General features: G+C 44.0%; 6 protein-coding genes across 6 annotated transcripts; 4 read left to right on the plus strand and 2 right to left on the minus strand.

Annotated features, from left to right (window-relative positions):
- The first annotated feature begins 320 nt into the window (after nucleotides 1–320).
- Nucleotides 321–5,860, plus strand: LOC119556667 (innexin inx2). Its single transcript, XM_037869017.1, has 2 exons — nucleotides 321–1,920; nucleotides 4,666–5,860. The coding sequence occupies exon 1, from the start codon at nucleotides 786–788 to the stop codon at nucleotides 1,887–1,889; it is 1,104 nt and encodes a 367-aa protein (XP_037724945.1). The 5' UTR covers nucleotides 321–785; the 3' UTR covers nucleotides 1,890–1,920; nucleotides 4,666–5,860.
- Nucleotides 5,861–11,808: 5,948 nt separating this feature from the next.
- Nucleotides 11,809–13,810, minus strand: LOC119557749 (AP-3 complex subunit mu-2). Its single transcript, XM_037870635.1, has 6 exons — nucleotides 13,712–13,810; nucleotides 13,562–13,649; nucleotides 13,168–13,493; nucleotides 12,930–13,089; nucleotides 12,406–12,858; nucleotides 11,809–12,323 (listed from the first exon to the last, which is right to left on the minus strand). The coding sequence occupies exons 1-6, from the start codon at nucleotides 13,744–13,746 to the stop codon at nucleotides 12,138–12,140; spliced, it is 1,248 nt and encodes a 415-aa protein (XP_037726563.1). The 5' UTR covers nucleotides 13,747–13,810; the 3' UTR covers nucleotides 11,809–12,137.
- Nucleotides 13,811–14,051: 241 nt separating this feature from the next.
- On the plus strand, nucleotides 14,052–14,666 carry LOC119557876 (small integral membrane protein 4). The gene is made up of 3 exons (XM_037870877.1): nucleotides 14,052–14,117; nucleotides 14,200–14,464; nucleotides 14,523–14,666. The coding sequence occupies exons 2-3, from the start codon at nucleotides 14,311–14,313 to the stop codon at nucleotides 14,606–14,608; spliced, it is 240 nt and encodes a 79-aa protein (XP_037726805.1). The 5' UTR covers nucleotides 14,052–14,117; nucleotides 14,200–14,310; the 3' UTR covers nucleotides 14,609–14,666.
- LOC119557877 (protein BRAWNIN) lies at nucleotides 14,576–14,846 on the plus strand. The gene has a single exon (XM_037870878.1). The coding sequence runs from the start codon at nucleotides 14,614–14,616 to the stop codon at nucleotides 14,797–14,799; it is 186 nt and encodes a 61-aa protein (XP_037726806.1). The 5' UTR covers nucleotides 14,576–14,613; the 3' UTR covers nucleotides 14,800–14,846.
- Nucleotides 14,847–14,933: 87 nt separating this feature from the next.
- LOC119557875 (gastrula zinc finger protein XlCGF26.1) lies at nucleotides 14,934–16,369 on the minus strand. The gene has a single exon (XM_037870876.1). The coding sequence runs from the start codon at nucleotides 16,267–16,269 to the stop codon at nucleotides 14,983–14,985; it is 1,287 nt and encodes a 428-aa protein (XP_037726804.1). The 5' UTR covers nucleotides 16,270–16,369; the 3' UTR covers nucleotides 14,934–14,982.
- A 50-nt stretch (nucleotides 16,370–16,419) lies between these two features.
- LOC119557865 (coiled-coil domain-containing protein 25) lies at nucleotides 16,420–18,648 on the plus strand. Its single transcript, XM_037870863.1, has 4 exons — nucleotides 16,420–16,494; nucleotides 16,568–17,824; nucleotides 17,888–18,308; nucleotides 18,363–18,648. The coding sequence occupies exon 2, from the start codon at nucleotides 16,697–16,699 to the stop codon at nucleotides 17,324–17,326; it is 630 nt and encodes a 209-aa protein (XP_037726791.1). The 5' UTR covers nucleotides 16,420–16,494; nucleotides 16,568–16,696; the 3' UTR covers nucleotides 17,327–17,824; nucleotides 17,888–18,308; nucleotides 18,363–18,648.
- Nucleotides 18,649–18,862: the final 214 nt, after the last annotated feature.

Here is an 18,862-nt window from a genome sequence, read left to right on the forward strand (position 1 = left end):
TAAATATAGTGCAGCATCACTGAGTCACTCTCCCTCTCTCTTTCTCTCCGGATTCGAAAATGTCACCCTTTTCCTTTGGTCCACTGTTTTTTTTCAGCCATTCCAAGACGCGAGAGCGCGAGTGCCAGAGAGCCGCGAGAGGAGTGAAAAATAAAATGAAATAAAATAAAGTTTATTGTTTAACAAGATCCACCCCAGAGAGAGAGAGAGAGAGAGAGAGCAGGGAGAGCGAGAGAACAATCGCTCTCGTGCTCTCGCGCGACGGCGTTTACCGCAGCCAAGCGACCTGGCTCAGCGGAAAGCCGAACAGTTTCGAACAGTTTGAATTTTCTATCCGAAGAGTGCGCTTAGTGCCGCTGCTGCGACGGCGTTTAAACTTCCACCTGGGTAACCGTCGCCCCCGCCGCCCCCAAAATTTTTGTGGCTTTGTTTTTGTTGTCGCGTTGAGAGCGCGAAACGAACTCGAACTCGAGCCGGAGCCGAACACAACCGAAGCTCTCTGGGGGATCCAAAACCCAACCGAAGATCCAGTGCCAGTGCCAAATCCCACGTAACGCTGCTCTCCCCGATAGTTACTACTATCTTTTTTTTCGTGTGCATTCTTGAAACAGAAACTGAAGAGTAATGGTGGCCGACACGTTGTGAGGAACCCGAATCCGAGACCCCACAAGCATAAGTCAGACCAGACAAACAGCGAGCATCGTCTCCCTAGGATCAGTAGTATCCTTACCATCCGAAATAAGTTACCCGATATTAGTACAAGAAGTACATAAAAGACAGCCAAGATGTTTGATGTCTTTGGGTCCGTCAAGGGCCTGCTGAAGATCGACCAGGTGTGCATCGACAACAATGTGTTTCGCATGCACTATAAGGCCACGGTGATCATACTGATCGCCTTCTCCCTGCTGGTGACCTCGCGCCAATACATTGGTGACCCCATCGATTGTATCGTGGACGAGATCCCGCTGGGCGTGATGGACACCTACTGCTGGATCTATTCGACGTTCACCGTTCCGGAGAGGCTTACTGGCATCACCGGACGCGATGTGGTGCAGCCCGGCGTGGGCTCCCATGTGGAGGGCGAGGACGAGGTCAAGTACCACAAGTACTACCAGTGGGTCTGCTTCGTCCTCTTCTTCCAGGCCATCCTGTTCTACGTGCCGCGCTATCTGTGGAAGTCCTGGGAGGGCGGACGTCTCAAGATGCTGGTAATGGACCTCAACAGCCCCATTGTGAACGATGAGTGCAAGAACGATCGCAAGAAGATCCTCGTGGACTACTTCATTGGCAACCTGAATCGCCACAATTTCTACGCCTTCCGATTCTTCGTGTGCGAGGCCCTGAACTTTGTGAACGTGATCGGTCAGATTTACTTTGTGGACTTCTTCCTGGACGGCGAGTTCAGCACCTACGGCAGCGACGTCCTCAAGTTCACCGAACTGGAGCCCGATGAGCGCATCGATCCCATGGCCCGGGTCTTTCCAAAGGTCACCAAGTGTACGTTCCACAAATACGGTCCCTCCGGCAGTGTGCAGAAGTTCGACGGTCTGTGCGTGCTGCCCCTGAACATTGTGAACGAGAAGATCTACGTGTTCCTGTGGTTCTGGTTCATCATCCTGAGCATTCTGTCCGGAATCTCGCTGATCTACAGGATCGCCGTTGTGGCGGGACCCAAGCTCCGTCACCTTCTGCTCCGAGCCCGTTCCCGTCTGGCCGAAAGCGAGGAGGTCGAGTTGGTGGCCAACAAGTGCAACATCGGCGACTGGTTCCTGCTCTATCAGCTGGGCAAGAACATCGATCCACTCATCTACAAGGAGGTGATATCGGACCTTTCCCGCGAAATGGGCGGCGATGAGCACAGCGCCCACAAGCGGCCCTTCGACGCCTAATCAGTGGGCGTGGCCGTGTGCCAGAGTGCCAGTAAGTCTCGTAAAAATTCCATCCCAAACTATCCCAAACACTGTCCCATCATCATCATCATCAAGACACTAGTTTTAGTTAGCTTCTAGACCAAGCCACACTTCCACTCGATGTAAACCTCGATTAAGTCTTAAGATTATACATACGATATACCATATAATTTTTTTGGTAGTTAATTTACGTTTTTTTTTTCGACGCTACTTTTTTAGAGAAGACCTAACTAATGACAATAAAAAATTATGTTTTTTCCAACACAACAAAGAAACACTTTTCACAGAGTGAGAGAGAAGAGAGTTCTTCTGGTCTTACGCTCATTTAAGCGTAACCGGCTTCGGTGCGAGCGAGACGGCAGCTGCGCATGCGCAACAGCCAGCCATCGCTCCGTCCGCCTCACACACACGGTCAACTAGGGAGGGGAAAGAAAGAGAGAGGAGGAGAGTAGGGGGCAAACCAGTTTGACCAGCAGTTAGTTAAAGATTGTTGCCAGCAGGGCAAAAGATTCTTTTGGTCTTCTTATGGCTTGGCATTTCTCTACACGATGCCCTCTAAAATTCCACAGGGAAGGGTGGTTTCATCTTCAAACTCATATATACAGATTTTCCAGTATTTACACAAGACTGAATTACATTCTTACGGCATTGATTCACACTGATTTTGGGTCTTCGCAACACTGATTTTGGTTTATTGTTGTTGTACAGCACTAGATCTTAATTTTTGTTTGATTTTGTAAGCAAGTATTAGTCGCATCATTATTCAGACATTTAAAAATTAAGAATCCAACATTTAAAGGGCTTATTATCTATAAGATCTATGCAACTTAAGGCTTTCAAGAAAAATTATGTTTTTATGGGCGGTTTTTTAAGGATCACTGTAGGGTACTAAATAGTTTCATCTCTTCACTATAGTGATGGTCGAACACACGAGCTAACAAGCTCATTATTTATTAGTCGTTTCCATGGCCTCAGATTTTCTTAGGTTGCCTCGGTCTTAAGATGTGGACTCTCCGAAGACCCATGTCATGCCATCTCTACACAGAGACAAATAATATTAAGATAAATAGGTAATGATCTTAGGGTACTATTATATTGATAGCTAAAGCTGCATATTTTATATTCACTTTTAAATTTGATTTTAAACCTGAAAGCTTATTATATCTTTATGATGATTTATAATTACCCCTTACTTTCTGACATAAAGTGATGTGAGTGAAAGGTAGTTTTGGGGTTCTCTGTGGTAGTTTTTTGCCGTGTGTGCTTTTTTTGGGTACAGCACAGAGATAAGGAAAACCGCTCTCGACGCTCGGGTCTCTGGTCGTCGGACTCGACTCGTAATCAGCTCGGAGTTGAGTTTTACTCGGGCTGTCTTGAGTTGCGTTGCCCAATGTGCAGACATTTTTCTTTCGGCTCGGGGACTTGACTTGGGACATGCAATGCCAATTAGAAGTTGGGCAACCACCACACACAAACGTGACAGTTTGGGGCATGGGCATGGGCACTTATCTAATCGAAGGCGGGAACCTCGGGGAACAGTGCCTGTTGATAAGGTGCGAGATACAGCAACGAGATATGGGATACACAAACGGGCGCTGATGCTGTGGCCACTGATTGGTGACAAAGTGTTGCAATTAGCACACGTTTTCATTTCCATTTATCATTTATCAGCCACCCCCCGATGGCCCCACCTCAAGATCAGAGATCACAAGATCCAGGCCCCCGTAGATCCGTAGCTTCAATTAATGGCTGGCACACAATTTAAGCGGCCTCCACAGCTCTTGATGATGATCATAATCAACAAATAAGCGCTGGAAGTGCTCCTGCCGTTCTCTGTTTTGAATCTATGTAGTATATGTAGTATATGTAGTATATGGCTATATGTGGTTTTCGTCTGACCGCCAATTTGAGGTATCAATGAATTAATGAATGGACCGCTCTGTCACACCCAAAACCACCCACTTAGCCCCCCCAGTTGGCCCCTCAGTTGAATGAAACGAGAAACAGACACGCGAAAACTTTTGCTCTCCATTGAATGTGCCTTTTCAAATGTTTTTGTACATTTTTGTTGTTATTTTTACTATACACGCACTTAATTTGCTAAGTCGGCAACTCATTTCCCAGGCTTTTAATTGCATTAATTGCTTTCAATTAGCGCAGAGCGAGCGAGAGTGTCAAACTCGAATCGGGCCAGAAGTGAAACTCAAAAACGGAGAGTCCACTTATTTCCGATTGAAATGGAAATGCATCGTTTTCTGGCTAGACAATGGCGATGATGAGATGATTTATTGTTTCCTCAGCGATTGGAAGCTCTCAGGTGATTAGTCTATAATGTTTGACAGCTGCGGGAATGGGTTTTCGTGGTCAGAATAGGGTGTATTTATAGGAAATTAATTCAGAACCGCACTCGTAATTTGTTATTTTAAATGTTAATGCTCGAAATAATTAAAAAATAATTTAATAACATTTAATAAATAAGCTGTTAGCTTCGAAGAGCTATAAATATTATCATAATTATTTAAATTAAATGTTTAAATTGGTACCTATTATTAAACATTTTATGTAGCTTTTTGAATATTTGAAAGCCCATAAAGAACTCAACTCTTTATCGAGGCTTTTCGCGTAATCTTATCTTGAATTTTTTTAACTTTGTCACATAATACTAACTTTAATCTACATCAGTCATTTCCATTATTAACCCCAAACTCAGCACTCAAATACTTATAAACAAAATGATTTCATTATTCCATTGCAGTTTCACGCAGCCGAAATTGGGTTAAGACGATGATAAGACGATGTCGGAAAATGGGGAAATCGGCTATCGGAAAGCGGGAGAGGAGGGAGGATTTAGGAAGCCGACTATGTAGATGAGGCCTTTCGAGCTAATGACGAGCTAATGAACACATATCAACGAATTCCATGGTAAAAGACAAGATCGCAAGCAATAACCGATTTGTGTTTACTGTTTTGCATCGACAACAAGACACGTACAATTACAATTACAATAAAGTAACAGTAACAATACAAGTAACAAATACTAGCCGCATCCAGAGATGTAAGCTACAGATGGATTGGCTACGGATTTTGGTTGGTTCAACGATCACGAGACAATCAAATTTTCCATTTGCCAAGACCAAGCATTTCCCGACATGACCCATGCAAATCCCACGGCCAATCCATCGAGAAGCATTCTGGAGACCTTTGAAAGACAGGAGAAAAGACATTTTCAAACTATATATTTTTTGTGCAGCAGCAAACGAATTGAGATATGATAGATCTATATACATCCATATATATTTTTAATAAGCAATTACATATATATTTATACATAAATATACAGACGGACCGAAAAAAATATATATTTATGAATGCCACATGCGAGTAATATTTATGCTAAGAGTTGTGATCATTGATTAAGACATCTAAAAAATGCGAAAAAATACAAAAAAAGAAGACAAAATAAATAAAACAATAATTTACACTTAGTAAAGAAAAAACGCCAGCATAATAATACATATTTTATTTCAATTTTTACACTTTTAATTTAGCAATTTTCGCCAGCAAATAATAATTATAATTCCTTTTTTTTTGCATATCTTTGGTAGCATTTATTTAGTTTAGCGCAATTTTTTTTACACACACCCGAACTCATCAATAAAGAAGAGCAAATAAATTTATGCATATATATTTATAGACGTATATATTTTTGTAAATGAAACGCAAGAAATATACAATTAGCGTTAAGCGTAAACATGGAAAAGACAAACAAAAAATGAAAGACTCAAAAGCAATATTTAAAAAAAGCAATCGAAAATCAAATAAAAGTGTTTGTAACTGTGTGTTTATCCTCGAAGCGATAAACGAGCCAAGCCCTAAGCTAAGTTTCAATTTCAATTCCATATACTTATAAATACTTACATTAAATGAGAATAAAAACACCCAAAACATGATGATCTTTTTTATGATTTACTGTTTGTACTCGAGCCGAACAACTTTATTTCATGCGAAAATAAACAAGAAAATAAAACAAGGAAAATCGAAACAAACAAGGAAAATCTATCTTATCGGAGGGTTCTCTGGGATTTCGGGGTTTTTTGGGGGGGGGGGGGCACTTGGTCCTATATGTGTTCGCCTAAAACAATTGCAAACAAGGTTGTGTGGACACTTCAAAGGTTCGTTTTGTGTACCCACCTTGTAAACGTGGTTTTTTATGACCAGCTCTCTTAGAACGTGTTTACGCGCGGCAAACTTTTGAGCGAACTTTGGGGTTCTAGTGGTCTTTGACCTCGGGATTTGCCCCAATCCACTTTTCTACATATCTTTTTCCAGTAGATCTGCTGGGAAGAGCGATATGCTATAGGGATTTCTTTTTTTTAGATGTTACTGTCTCAAGACACATTTACAAAACCTTAAAAGGGAGGTCAATATCTTACAATCTCTAAAAATAGTATCATGATCATCCTTGTTGTTTCCCCTATTTTATGACAACTGTTTGCATATCACTTACTGTCAGACATTTTACTGAATGATTACAGATATATAATGGCTTTGATAACGATATCAGTCAAGGCCATAAAACCTCTAAGGAATTACTACATTATTCTTACTAAATAATAAATAAAGCTGACTCAAAGTTTTCCCAGACGGTTCCACAGGTGTCTCACCATATCCTGTTTATATGAAGTTCCCCTATCGAATTTACGCACGTGCCAAATCGACTTTACTTGAGATATTTGTTTAGACTTGACGCAGTTAAATTAGTTCCCCACACATTTAAAGGCACGTACTTCCCCTCATATTGAAGGGTTCTATTGCAATAATAGATCTCGAGTGTAGTTCCTGTAAAATGAGAGGTTTGTTACTAATACCTTATTTTGTAATATTTATATTTCATTTTGGCAAAGGTTATATGTGAACTTACAGCCAGGTTGTGTATTAACTAAGTTAACTAACCGTATAATAACCCTTTAGAGTTTTTGTTTAATTTCCTGCTGAAATCGCCTATTTGCCGCGAATTACACATAGTGGGTCAGTAACTTTAGATTGTCGTTATCCCGGGGGATCGGGGCATATGGGAATCGGGAACTCGAGTAATTCACTACGTCAACATGTCTCTTGTGCAATTTACATGGAAAGTGTGGCAATAGAAGGCCGAGAAGATGTTGAGCAAATTAGCATATCAAATTGAGTTAAACGCTGCAATTGGCCTCAATAAATACGTAAATAAATATTACGGCATGGAGCCGAGGAAAGCGAAATCGGTATGGGAATGCGAGTAAAATGGAAACGGGTTCAAGAAACCCACTGCGTCACTAAAAAGTCAAAGTTCTGTGCTGTAAATTAAATTTATTGAATATAATTTATCATTTGTGAGGCAAATACGTCTGGGATATCAAGTGGTATACTTTATAAGCATTGGTATTCACCGATTTATGGTTTTTTATAATGGAAAAATATCATAGCGACCCCCCAAAATGTAGCACCATCCATAGGAACCGATTATAGCTGTCCGAATTAAACCAGAATTTCCTGGTCAACGCTTGTGCTGCATTTCCCCTGGCATCTGGTATCTGGTTTCATTTCCCGAATGCAGTAAACTGAACAATCAGGTGCATATAGTGTGCCACAGATGGGTGGCCCGCACACACACCTTTCAGATGACCTTGCACTTGCAATTGTCAAATTAATTTCGCGCAATTTTGCACAAAAGATTTACGGCAAAAGCACCCCCATGCGATCTATTTCGCAGGCGACCTCTGGCGGCGGCTGCGCATACCGCTTACGTAAGCTCCATTTCACATAAGCCCCTAAATTTCGTTTGGACACAATTTATTTATTTAAAAAAAGACCGCTTTTCGCTGTGAGTCTGTGAATCGTTGACGGTTTTGTCGTCTCTGATTTATTGTAATGGCTGTTTTTTGTTTTTTTGTTGATCTGCCTTCATTTTGTCGCAATTGTGTCTGGTTTTTGTTTTAATTCTTTGTGCTTCTGGCTCAATGCGATAAATTAACTTCAACGGGGCGAAAACAGACTTCCAGTTTGGCCTGTTTTTAATTTTTCGTATACGATCTGAAGATGTTATTTATAGGAACTTGCATATATTTGTACAAAATATATTTACTTGCTGTAAATGCTTCTTTTTTTTTGCACCATTTATCAAACGACCTCTAACCTCTTATAAATCGATTAATTAAAACCAATTTGTGACACTGGCTAATTAGTGGTTACACAAGAGAAATTAACAAATAAAATATGTGAATACCGTATCGAGACTTTTGGCATTAGCATATCACAGTTATCGGCTGGAAAATTACCCCTTTTGTTTATCGCAAAATTGAGGACTTTGTATGCAAATCCTCTTCGAAATTTTAGTCATTTCTGCTTTCTGTTGTGGTTTTTAATTTTTCGGATCTTTTGTTTATCGGGGCTCTTTTTGTTTTCGCATCAAAAGTGAAGAAATGAGTAATCTGTACACAACTGAAATACTGCGTTCCATAAACACACTTTTCGGCGTCTGTGATTCCGATTCATATTGTGATTATGATACGGATAATGGTTCTGGTTCTCGTTCTGGATTCAGTTCTACTTGGGCCATCGAATTGCGGAAGTTTCAATCGTTTTTAATGAGCCTCATCGCACTGGCACAGAAAGTCTATTTTGTGGAGGCGTCTTTATGATGGAAATACCGTCAGTTCTTTCGGGTTTGTTCCCTTTTTGGTTAGGCGACGGGTTTATCTCAATACAAAGAATAAGAGATTCGAGTTTGGCTCGGAAAAGATTAATTTTGGTTACTAAGCCCCATTTGTGCTACATTTTAGTCTCATTTCATAACTATTTTGTTACATATTTTTAAAGTGTAAGTTAAGTAATTGTAGTTACCTTATGTAAGCTTTATATTCAGTTGTAGTTACGTTTTAGCTGCCTTTCAGTTGAACAACCTTTTAGATACATTGTACTTACAGCTATACTTTTCACCACATTTGAGTTAGGTTCTAGTTGCTTAGTTAGACAAAGATAAATTTAAAGTTTAAAGATGGGAGTTGTCAATACTTTAAATAAAATATTGAATAACGAAAAGTATTTTGAAATGGGAAGATAAATCTTTTACATTTACAAAACATTTTTTTAATAAAGTACAAGGGTACACATATTCGAACACCTAATAGTGTCCACATTTCCCGTTGGATCTGCTTTCCATTTTCCCCCAATTTCCACCCACCTTCCCCCATTTTCTTGCGGAGACAATCAACGTTTCTAATTAGCCGGCCAGACGGGCGAGTGCCTATTAGACATTCTATGGGGGGTTCGTGCTCTGGTTTATATATAAGCCATAGTTTTGAAATCATGTGGGACGATACAATTGACGCGGCCGGCATTCAACACCTTTCGCAAAGTTGGGCAAACAGCAATCAAAGCAAACAAACAAACAAACAAAGGCGAAAAGCACAAAGCACAAAGCAAGGCAAACACTGCGAACAAGCAGAGTTCAAACATTTGCTTAGTGCAGCGGCGACAAGTTGCATAAATTATTATCGAACAGCGAATGCAATTGCACGACCTGCTACAGTTCCCCCACCCCCTTTCAATACCCGCCCCTGCTTTATTTTTCAGGTGAAAAAAAGGGGGAGCAACCTTGTTGCGCTAATGACAAATGCTTGTTGCTTGTCTTTCACTCAAACTATTTTGGGGCCATAGACTCCATTAACTTCACTGTGCTTTTGAATGTTTCGTAATGTAGATCGTAATGCGGATATAATTAGCACTATTTAAAATCCATAAAATATAAAAAAGGAATAATAACAGATTAAAAGTATAATATCTCAAACGATCCCAAAAAACATTTATGATTATTTCAATGAAACACAATTATATCATGACTTCGAACTGTAAAACTGGTTAAAATTGTAATATAACTGGAACCTTATCTTACCTATATGATGAGTTGGAAAATATTGATTCAAGCCTAAAGACTTCCGAGAAATACTATGCTGTATCCTATTTTTTCTTCCCATCTGTCATCTCTTACAAAAATCGTTATATGGCTACCCAAAGAGAAGTCCACCTGCAATTTATGTTAATTCAAATATACCTAACTATTATCACAAACTCACGATAAACAAACACACCGATTATATAGGAATTCACGAAAGAGCATTTTCAAATTTACTTTAAAATTATACCTTGGCTGTTCAAACATTTCAAATTGAAAGTAGATCAAATGCAGTGCTGCATTTGCATCCATTTGAAATCACTTAGCATGGCGTTAATAGTTAAACTTTACTGGAGCATACGAGTATTACCAAACAGAAGCTAAACAAAATAATTTAATGCTTATGGGGCAAACAGGATTTTGTATCGATTAAAACATGTATGAGGGCACGAAATCACGTGCATTCTCGCTTAAAGAGGAAATTTATGAGGCTTCATCGACACCTCAAGGGGCTCATTAAAAAACACATTCAGGTGCTACAAATCTGTTCATGAACTGCAATAATTCCAAATGCCATTAACATTTCTACAGGGGAATTTTAAATATTACATTTGATACCCTCGCCGAGGGTGTAAGTTTATGGGTAAGCTAATCAATAATAAGAAAAGCCTATTTAATAAAATCAGAAATGTATAACTCTGGATTAAAACATTAATTAGTATATATATTTTTTCTGGATACCACTTATTTATTGTTTTTGTCTAGGGTATGGTAGTATTCGACTTCTAGATGCCACCCCTTTAATTCTTGATTTTAAATGGCTCTCCCTCGAGCGATGGGAAATGCAAATGAGATGGAAAACATTTACAATCGAGCCGTATGAAATGCGCTATCAATTACGGCGGTTAAATGCCAGAGGATCTCCATTCTCGGCGGGGGGAAAGGGGATGGCGATAGGAAGCCCTAGGAGGGCAAAACGAAAGACTTAGGCAACGAACTCTTGTCGCCCGCTGTTAATGAGCGTTTAAAAACGCCTCGCTTTGGAATAATGGTATGGATATGGATGGATAGGGTTGCTGGACTCTGCTTTTTGGGGCAAGCCACCATGCTGTGTGTGACTCCCCCAAACCCCCCCCCTCCTTTTTTTTTGTAGAACTGGCTTAGCCTTTAACGAGTGTTTCCCACGCTTGAAAAATGACTCGCGAGCTGGACTCGAAACCTGAGTTATTTTCTCGATCCGTTCGGGGTCCGGATTTTTGGACCCGGCCCAGAGCCGGCTCTCTGTGTGTGTGTATAACATGTCTAGCCATGGTCGAAGTCGCCTTTCGGTGGCGCTTGTTGGCTACCGTTGCACGCCGCGCCCAAAAGCCTAGAAGCTGCTGCTGCTCCGGCTGCAGTGGGCTTAGGGGAGGGGAGGGCGGGCCAAGGGGCAGGGGGCGTGGCAGGGGCAAACCGGTTGCCGGTCTCGGCCACAGACAAAAATGCAGCTAAGGCTGTATAAGGAGATAACGAGCCAGAAACAGTGGAACCTCCAGGAGTGAATTTAATAACTTTGAAAATAATATCATTATTATTATAGTCTCCCTTCTCCAGTCATGAATTTAATATTCTAAGAAATAATATCGCTATTATCACAATCTCCTCCAGCCGTGAACTTAATAGTTTTAAGTAATAATATCATTAATATTATAATCATTAAAGGCACGTAAGGAAACTTTCTTGTACATATGTCAGGGGAACATAAATATTTGCTTTATTTCCATGATTTTAATTTTCCCTATTCTGTTTGCTCCCACTTATGTATACCGAGTACTTGTCTGAAAATCCACTTGAGCGAATCTCCACTCCCCTCCGTCGCTCACACACATCCATAAACAGATGTATACATACTATTCGTATGCTAAATGCGTTGGCCTGGCTGCAAAATCAAGTTTTGCATTTTCATTTAAATTTATTGGTCTCCTCGCTGGCTGTTGCCAGGCGCAGCGGAATCGAGTGGATTGCCATGCCACGCCACTCGAAGACTTGCAACTTCATTGCCGATCGATTCTCGCATTCCTATTCTTCGAACATGGCGTCGCCGCCCAAGAACAACCACACCACGACTACACTTGGAGTTTAACTTTTATGGGTAGATATAGATACATAGATGAGATAGAGAGAGAGAGAGAGAGGGGGGAGGGGGAGAGACGGGGGCACAGAAATCGAATGACATACAACAGTGGAATACACTTAACGTTAGCACTTAATTAAAGCTGGAATCGGAATCAGAATCGGAATCGGGATGCTGATCTCGTCTACATCCGCACCTGGAACTTGCCCGCCTTGGTCAGGTATTTGACACCCTTGAAGGGCTTGTACTTCTCGCCGTACATGTCCAGGCGATTCACCTTCAGCCCGGAGACGGCCAGCTGCGAGATCTGGAACTGGACATTCACGGAGGGATTGGCATCGATGTTGGTCGTTCCGGGCGTGATGGAAACCTAATGGGGTAGGGGAAAAATGTGTTTAATGTTAACATTCTTTGAATTCCTATATTCTATAATTATTATATTTTTTGCTTACCGATCCCCTAATATTTGGCAGCTTGGACACATCGATGCGTCCCACATCCCAGGACAGTGTCTTGGTCACCGAATCAAAGGTGTATTTGCCCTGATTCGGCGTCAGCAGGCAGTTGAGCACGCATCGCGGCATGGTCAGCTCCAGCTTCACCTTGTCCACGGTGCGTCCCAGGGTGTTCCTGGGCCCAATCGTCAGATCCAGACGTCCCTGCTCCCCCGTTTTGATCGAGAAATTGTGCCTGATGTAGATGGGTATGGCCACCACGGACTGGGAGCTTATGTGATACGACATCAGGCGGAAGTTGCCATCGGGCGGGATGAAGGAGAGCAGGCGCTCCGCCTCCCAGCGCTTGAAGCGCACGCAGGGATGGAAGGACACGTCGTCGAAGAGGCGAGGATTCATGAAGGACAACGTCAGATCGGGCATGCCGGATAACTTGATGCAGCAGTCGATCTGAAAAAGAGAGTTTTTTAAATAGATTACACTCTATGCGGTGCTATTTTCAATCTCCCTTGGATACTTACGTATCCCTGGATTTCCGCAAACACCGTGGATCCCGACTTGTCTATGATAGCGTCCACCTCCTCGATGACATCGAAGTACGCCTCGTTGTTGGTGTACCTCACGCCACTCCGGCGCCAGGGAATCGCCGACAGCTGGCCCGATGGCAGGGTGGTGCTCACACTTTGGAATACACACAAGGGGGGATTAACAAGATTGTTGTTTTGGGGTGGTGGGAGGTATGTGCATCATTGGACCCACTTGCTCTTGCCCGTCACCGTGTTGGCAATGGTGCGCAGGATGTTGGGCGGCTTGATCAGCTCCTTGAGAATGTTGCTCTCGGTGGCCAGCGGGAAGCCGTTGTCCAGCATCTCGTCCAGCAGCTCGTAGACGACCACATAGTTGTCCTTGATCACGGACTCAGAGCAGTCGCCGAAGTAGTCCTGAAAGGTGTCCACCACGCGATGCAGGAACTCGATGACGAAGAGTGGCGGCACCTCCTGCTTGCAGGCGGCCACCAGGGACACCGCGTCCCTTTGCACCGTGATCAGGTAGTAGTGGGGCGTTGCAATCACCGGCGGCACGTCCTGGAATCGAAAGCTATGGTCAGCATATAGGCTACATATGTAGACCATACGTGGCAGGGGCTGCTTACATATGGAGCGGCTCGCTGGGCGTCGAGGAAGTATTCGCACACGGATCGCGAGACCACCGAGCGCCAGTGCTTTTCCAGGAAGACCTCGCTGATTGTGGGATAAGCTAGGGTTACACCGGTTCTTCATGACGTACATATTGATTGACTTACCCGCCGCTGTTCACTATAAACAGACTGTGTATCATTATTGTTTACTATTTAAGCTCGATTTTTTTGCAATTCAATTCTAGGGATGAGCAATTGGAGATGGTAGCGGGAGGGGTTTCCACTCCCACACTCACGAAATGGAAAGACAATTTGTTAGGTATACATACATATATTAATATATTTGAATGATAAGCGAAAGGGAGTTTTCGGGGATTGAAATTATAGGTACAAAACTGGAAAGCTATGATATTATATTTCACTGTGAATAAATTAATTTCACGCTAGCAACATGCCTTTCAGTGGCTTACTTATCGTGAGCCCATCACTAATACCTTATCCCTTGCACATCTCTAATTGAACAGCTGATTGCTGGGGAGCGGAACGAAACGAGTGGAAACTGAAACAAGAGGTAAATGGAGTTGATCTTTATTTTTGACAAATAACAAATAAACAAAGCAAGAAATTCAAGCGTTTTCTATTAAACTTCATAGATAACCAACACACACATGTGACGGAGGCACTGCACACACACGGCTCGCTTGAATTTCGCCTGGCAAAGGGCGGGAAAGACACGGAGTTATATAATCGCCGGCTGAAAACACATGAGTTCGTACAGCGGATCTGTGCGTCGTCTGCTGGACAGTTGGCCCGGAAAGAAGCGCTTCGGTGTCTACCGCTTCCTGCCGCTCTTCTTCCTGCTGGGCGCTGGCCTGGAGTTCTCCATGATCAATTGGACAGTGGGCGAGACCAATTTCTGTGAGACTCCCTCGCCCAAATGGCCTCTTGTTGGGTCTAATAACGAAACTCCTTACAGATCGCACTTTTAAGCGTCGCCAGGCCAAGAACTACGTGGAGGAGCAGCATCATCTGCAGGCGCGGCCCCCAAACAGCACTGACTAAGCAAAATGCCCGCCGGAGTATCCTGGGGCCAGTACATGAAGTTCCTTGGCTGCGCCTTGGCAGCCATGATGGCCGGATCGCAGGCCGTGCACCTGTACTATCGACCTCTGGAGGATCTGCCCGCCTACATCGAACGGGAGCAGCACAGCACACAGGTGGATCCCACAGCCAAGCCACCGGACTCTGCCTGAAGCCATGTAATTGACAATTTACTGGTCATTAAAGCTAATTAAGTTTATACCCGGTGTTTTTGTAGAAAAAGGTTGTTTGACCTATGTCCTGTGATTGCCCATCACCAGTTTCAGAAGCTCCAAAGCAAGCCCATTTTGTACTTAACCACTTTAATTAAGAAGCAACTCTAATGCTAGTTAAGACTACTTGTCGTGCACCTTCCGGTGGTTTTTGAGGCACGTCTGCTGGCGGAAGGCTTGTCCGCAGGTGCTGCACACGTAGGGCTTCTCGCCCGTGTGGATATACTCATGGTGCCGCAGGGTCTTCCTCGAAGCAAAGCTCTCTGGGCAGTGGCGACACGCGAAGGGCTTGAGCTTCAGGTGGACCGCCCTCACGTGGGCCTCTAGTTCGAATCTTCTGGCGAACCTACGGCCGCAGTGCTCGCAGGGCAGCTTGTCGCTGGAGTGCATCAGCATGTGCTGCAGCAGCATGAACTTCTTGGCCATCCGGCGGCCACAGACCTGGCATTCGTGGGGCAGCTCCTCCTGCCCCTCATGCTGCTGCAAAGTGTGGTACTTGAGCGTGTATCGCGAATGGAACTCCTTTTGGCAGATATCGCAGAAGTGACGCTCCCCAGCGCCGCCCTCCTTGGCGGCCACCTCGTCCTCCGTGGGATGTTTCGTCTTCAGATGATACTTAAGATTCGCCGACTGATTAAAGCTGGCGCCGCACTGTTCGCAGATGAACTTCTTAAGGGAGTCCCTGTCCCGGGGACTGTGCTTCAGCCGTTTGTGCTTCTGCATGGCTATGCGGCTGGTGTAGACCCTCTCGCATCCTGGCTGGTCGCAGGGATGACGCCGCTCCTTGGGAGCATGCACCTCCCGAATGTGGGTGTACAGGCCGCCCATGAAGCTGTACGCCTTCTCGCACTGGTCGCACTGGAAGGGTCGCTTGCTGCCCTCGTGGACTTTGCGGATGTGGGCCGCCAAGGTGATCTGGTGGGCAAAGCTGTGCCGGCACAGGGAGCACTTCAGAGTGTTTCTCGAGCTCCTGGTTGCCTTTCTGGGGGACTTATCCCTCTTAATGGCCGGCTCATCGATGGGATCTGGATCGGGCTCGGGTTCGGGGGGTTCCAGACTGTGCAGCGACCTCTCGTCCCCCTCCCCATCCTCGTAGACCACCTCGAATGTGGGTTTCCGTGGGTCCTTCTTCAGCATTTCCAGCAGCTGCTTCCTGCAATCCTCGGCTTTTCTGCGGAACCTCTCGAAGTTCTGAACCAAAATGCGGCACTCCAGGCACAGTTCATTCGGCAGCCACTGCTCCATGTCCTGGTTTTCCAAATCCTGGGAGGGATTCAAATTGAGCAACTGCTGCAGCTCCTGGCTGATTGGGATCTCCTCTGATTGGAACTCTGATTTGATGTGTTCCTTGTCTAATTGGAGCAGACAGGTGCGACAGAGCTCACGAGCAGATTCCCGGGTCAAGGTCATTTCAGTTAATATTTTTAAAATAAATTTTCAAAAATTTGTTTTTAGAAAATTGTTATTTTTTAATGGTATATTTTATTTTAATGTTCTAGGCAACAAGTGAGCTGGCCACACTAAGCTGGAGATGGTAAAACCATCGATGATAATATCGATGGTGGCCATGCCATTTCTCCCGCTATCGACTTTATTTCGCTTACCCCTTGGCTATCGATATCGACAACACCGGCTGTAAATAAAATAAAATCAAATTATTAATTATTTCCAATAAACAACGCAATATATTTATTTTCATCTTATTTAGGTACATGACGGGACCAGGCCACCAGCACAAGCCGAAACGATACCAAAAAAACCCATTTAAACGAACGTATCAGCCGGTGACCACCAGTTTATCCCTTTCATTGTCCCAAAAGAAGAGAAATTTAGCAAAATGGTGTTCTACTTCAAGAGCAACATAGTCCAGCCGCCGGCGATGCTTTACATGGGTCGCGATAAGCACGAGAACGAGGAGCTGATCCGCTGGGGATGGCCGGAGGACGTGTGGTTCCACGTCCACGACCTGTCCTCGGCCCATGTGTACCTGAGACTCCGCAAGGGTCAGACCATCGACGACATACCCAGCGATGTCCTGGTGGATGCCGCCCAGCTGTGCAAGGCCAACAGCATCCAGGGCAACAAGGTGAACAACCTGGAGGTTGTCTACACCATGTGGGAGAACCTCAAGAAGACCCCAGACATGGAGCCCGGCCAGGTGGCCTATCACGATGAGAAGGCCGTCCGTCGCATCCGCTTGGAGAAGCGCATCAATGAGATTGTAAACCGCTTGAACAGGACAAAGACGGAGGAGGAGCATCCCGACTTCCGCGGGCTGCGAGAGGCCCGCGATGCCGCCGAGCGCCAGGATCAGAAGAAGCTGCAGCGGGAGCGCCGCGATCAGGAGAAGGAGGCCGCCAAGCAGCGGCAGCTGGAGTCGGAGCTGCGCAGCTACGCCTCCCTCCAGAAGAGCGAGAACATGCGCACCAACTACGATGCGGGCAACGAGTCGGATGACTTCATGTAGTCGGGTCTGAGTCCTGATGCATCCTCGCATTTTCCACAACAACATCTCTCGCTGTCCCCTACCTTTTTTTTATTAAATCATACGCAAATCGTTTTGTAAAGACCGCACTTGTACTTTTTTTTTGAAGATACTTATGTACATTTTGTACGTTTTTTCAAAGCCTGCAATTGGTATTTTTTGAAAAAATTAAGCAATTTAAGGCACAGTTCTCTATGTTGCATTCGTGGAAAAGTATGTACGAGATCGAAGTGTGCTTTTGTGTTTAGAAACAGTAGTCGGTTTTTTTAAAACCGAAAAACCAAATCAAAGTAAGCCTTTGTGACCGGTGTCAGAGAAGTTAGATCCCGGCTGTGTGAGAGTAGTCATTACTGCTCCGTCGACGGTAGCAACTACAGCTCTCCTAAAAAAAATATCAGTTAATATTATATTAAACCGAACATTTGTAAAATGGTTAGTCACCGCTTCATAGATAAAAATTCGTGCGAAATGCCTATACGGGTGAGTTTTGGATTGTCGGTAATATTTGTGCGTTCACCGAAAATGCTATTTATTTTTGAGAAGGCTCCCGAACAAGGCGATCAAATAAACTGGCAAAGAATACGACGAATTTTGAGCATTATGCGTAATCGAATTAGTCCTTCGGGCGGCAGGATTAACTTGCAGAACAGGGGGCCGATCCATGTGCCGGTGAACAGCTGGCAGAATTCGCGAAGGAGGAGGAATCGTCGTCGTAGGGCTGCCAGGGCTGCTCGAGCCAGGGAGAGGGCTCGCCGAGCCGAATCAAACGCGGAACCTGAGGTTAACCAAGCACCATCACGGGTCGGAGGCATAAGAATCACTCTTTCCAGAGACAATCCAATCCCGGGTGAGAATTCATCGACACCTCCACCCCCACCGCCGCCACCACCACCACCACCACGTCGATCGCGGTCCCAGCCCCCGATTCGAATGAGAGCAGTAGTAACAATGACACGTCGACGCTGTAAGTTGCAATCTATTAGAATGCCCTTTACTTAGCAATCCCCACCTTTTCCAGTGCAAATAAGACTGGTTCCAGATGAGGAAGAGGATTCTGAGAACACTGATTCAATTTAGATTGCGGAGCTTCAAGATCTCCAATAGCAAAATTATTATTGTGTTGTGTTGTTTAGAGGCCCAAGAGAATCGTGATATTTTCAATTAGAGGCCCACGCGAATACAGAGTCGAACAATTACGACCATTCGCGAATGCAAACATTTTCGATCTGCTTGACTACAAATTACAAAGTGTGTTTACCTGTACTATCAGTTAATATAATGTGTTCCGTTTGAATGTTTAGAAATTACCGCCTCGATTTTTCATTTGGTATGTCGATATACTTTTAAATTAACAGTGTAGCCATTAACATCTTGTAAATTCACTGTTAATAACATGAACATTATCTGTTTATAGCACTCTGCAGTCTGGCAACTCTGTAATAATTTAAATTTGCGCGGCCATCAAAATATCCTCTTAAGCACCTTTTCCTACATTTCGAATCGACTAAGAGATGGGAT

This window comes from Drosophila subpulchrella, chromosome X, assembly GCF_014743375.2.
Source record: "Drosophila subpulchrella strain 33 F10 #4 breed RU33 chromosome X, RU_Dsub_v1.1 Primary Assembly, whole genome shotgun sequence".
Classification (NCBI taxonomy): domain Eukaryota; kingdom Metazoa; phylum Arthropoda; class Insecta; order Diptera; family Drosophilidae; genus Drosophila; species Drosophila subpulchrella.

Bases quoted from the DNA above. Each gene is read 5' to 3' on its own strand.
- LOC119556667 (XM_037869017.1), top strand. From the start codon at position 786: ATGTTTGATGTCTTTGGGTCCGTCAAGGGCCTGCTGAAGATCGACCAG.
- LOC119557749 (XM_037870635.1), bottom strand. From the start codon at position 13,746: ATGATACACAGTCTGTTTATAGTGAACAGCGGCGG. The intron at 12,859-12,929 runs GTAAGTATCCAA...TCTCTTTTTCAG, and splicing joins TTGCGGAAATCCAGGGATAC to ATCGACTGCTGCATCAAGTT. The intron at 12,324-12,405 runs GTAAGCAAAAAA...CTACCCCATTAG, and splicing joins TGCCAAATATTAGGGGATCG to GTTTCCATCACGCCCGGAAC.
- LOC119557876 (XM_037870877.1), top strand. From the start codon at position 14,311: ATGAGTTCGTACAGCGGATCTGTGCGTCGTCTGCTGGACAGTTGGCCC. The intron at 14,465-14,522 runs GTGAGACTCCCT...AACTCCTTACAG, and splicing joins AGTGGGCGAGACCAATTTCT to ATCGCACTTTTAAGCGTCGC.
- LOC119557877 (XM_037870878.1), top strand. From the start codon at position 14,614: ATGCCCGCCGGAGTATCCTGGGGCCAGTACATGAAGTTCCTTGGCTGC.
- LOC119557875 (XM_037870876.1), bottom strand. From the start codon at position 16,269: ATGACCTTGACCCGGGAATCTGCTCGTGAGCTCTGTCGCACCTGTCTG.
- LOC119557865 (XM_037870863.1), top strand. From the start codon at position 16,697: ATGGTGTTCTACTTCAAGAGCAACATAGTCCAGCCGCCGGCGATGCTT.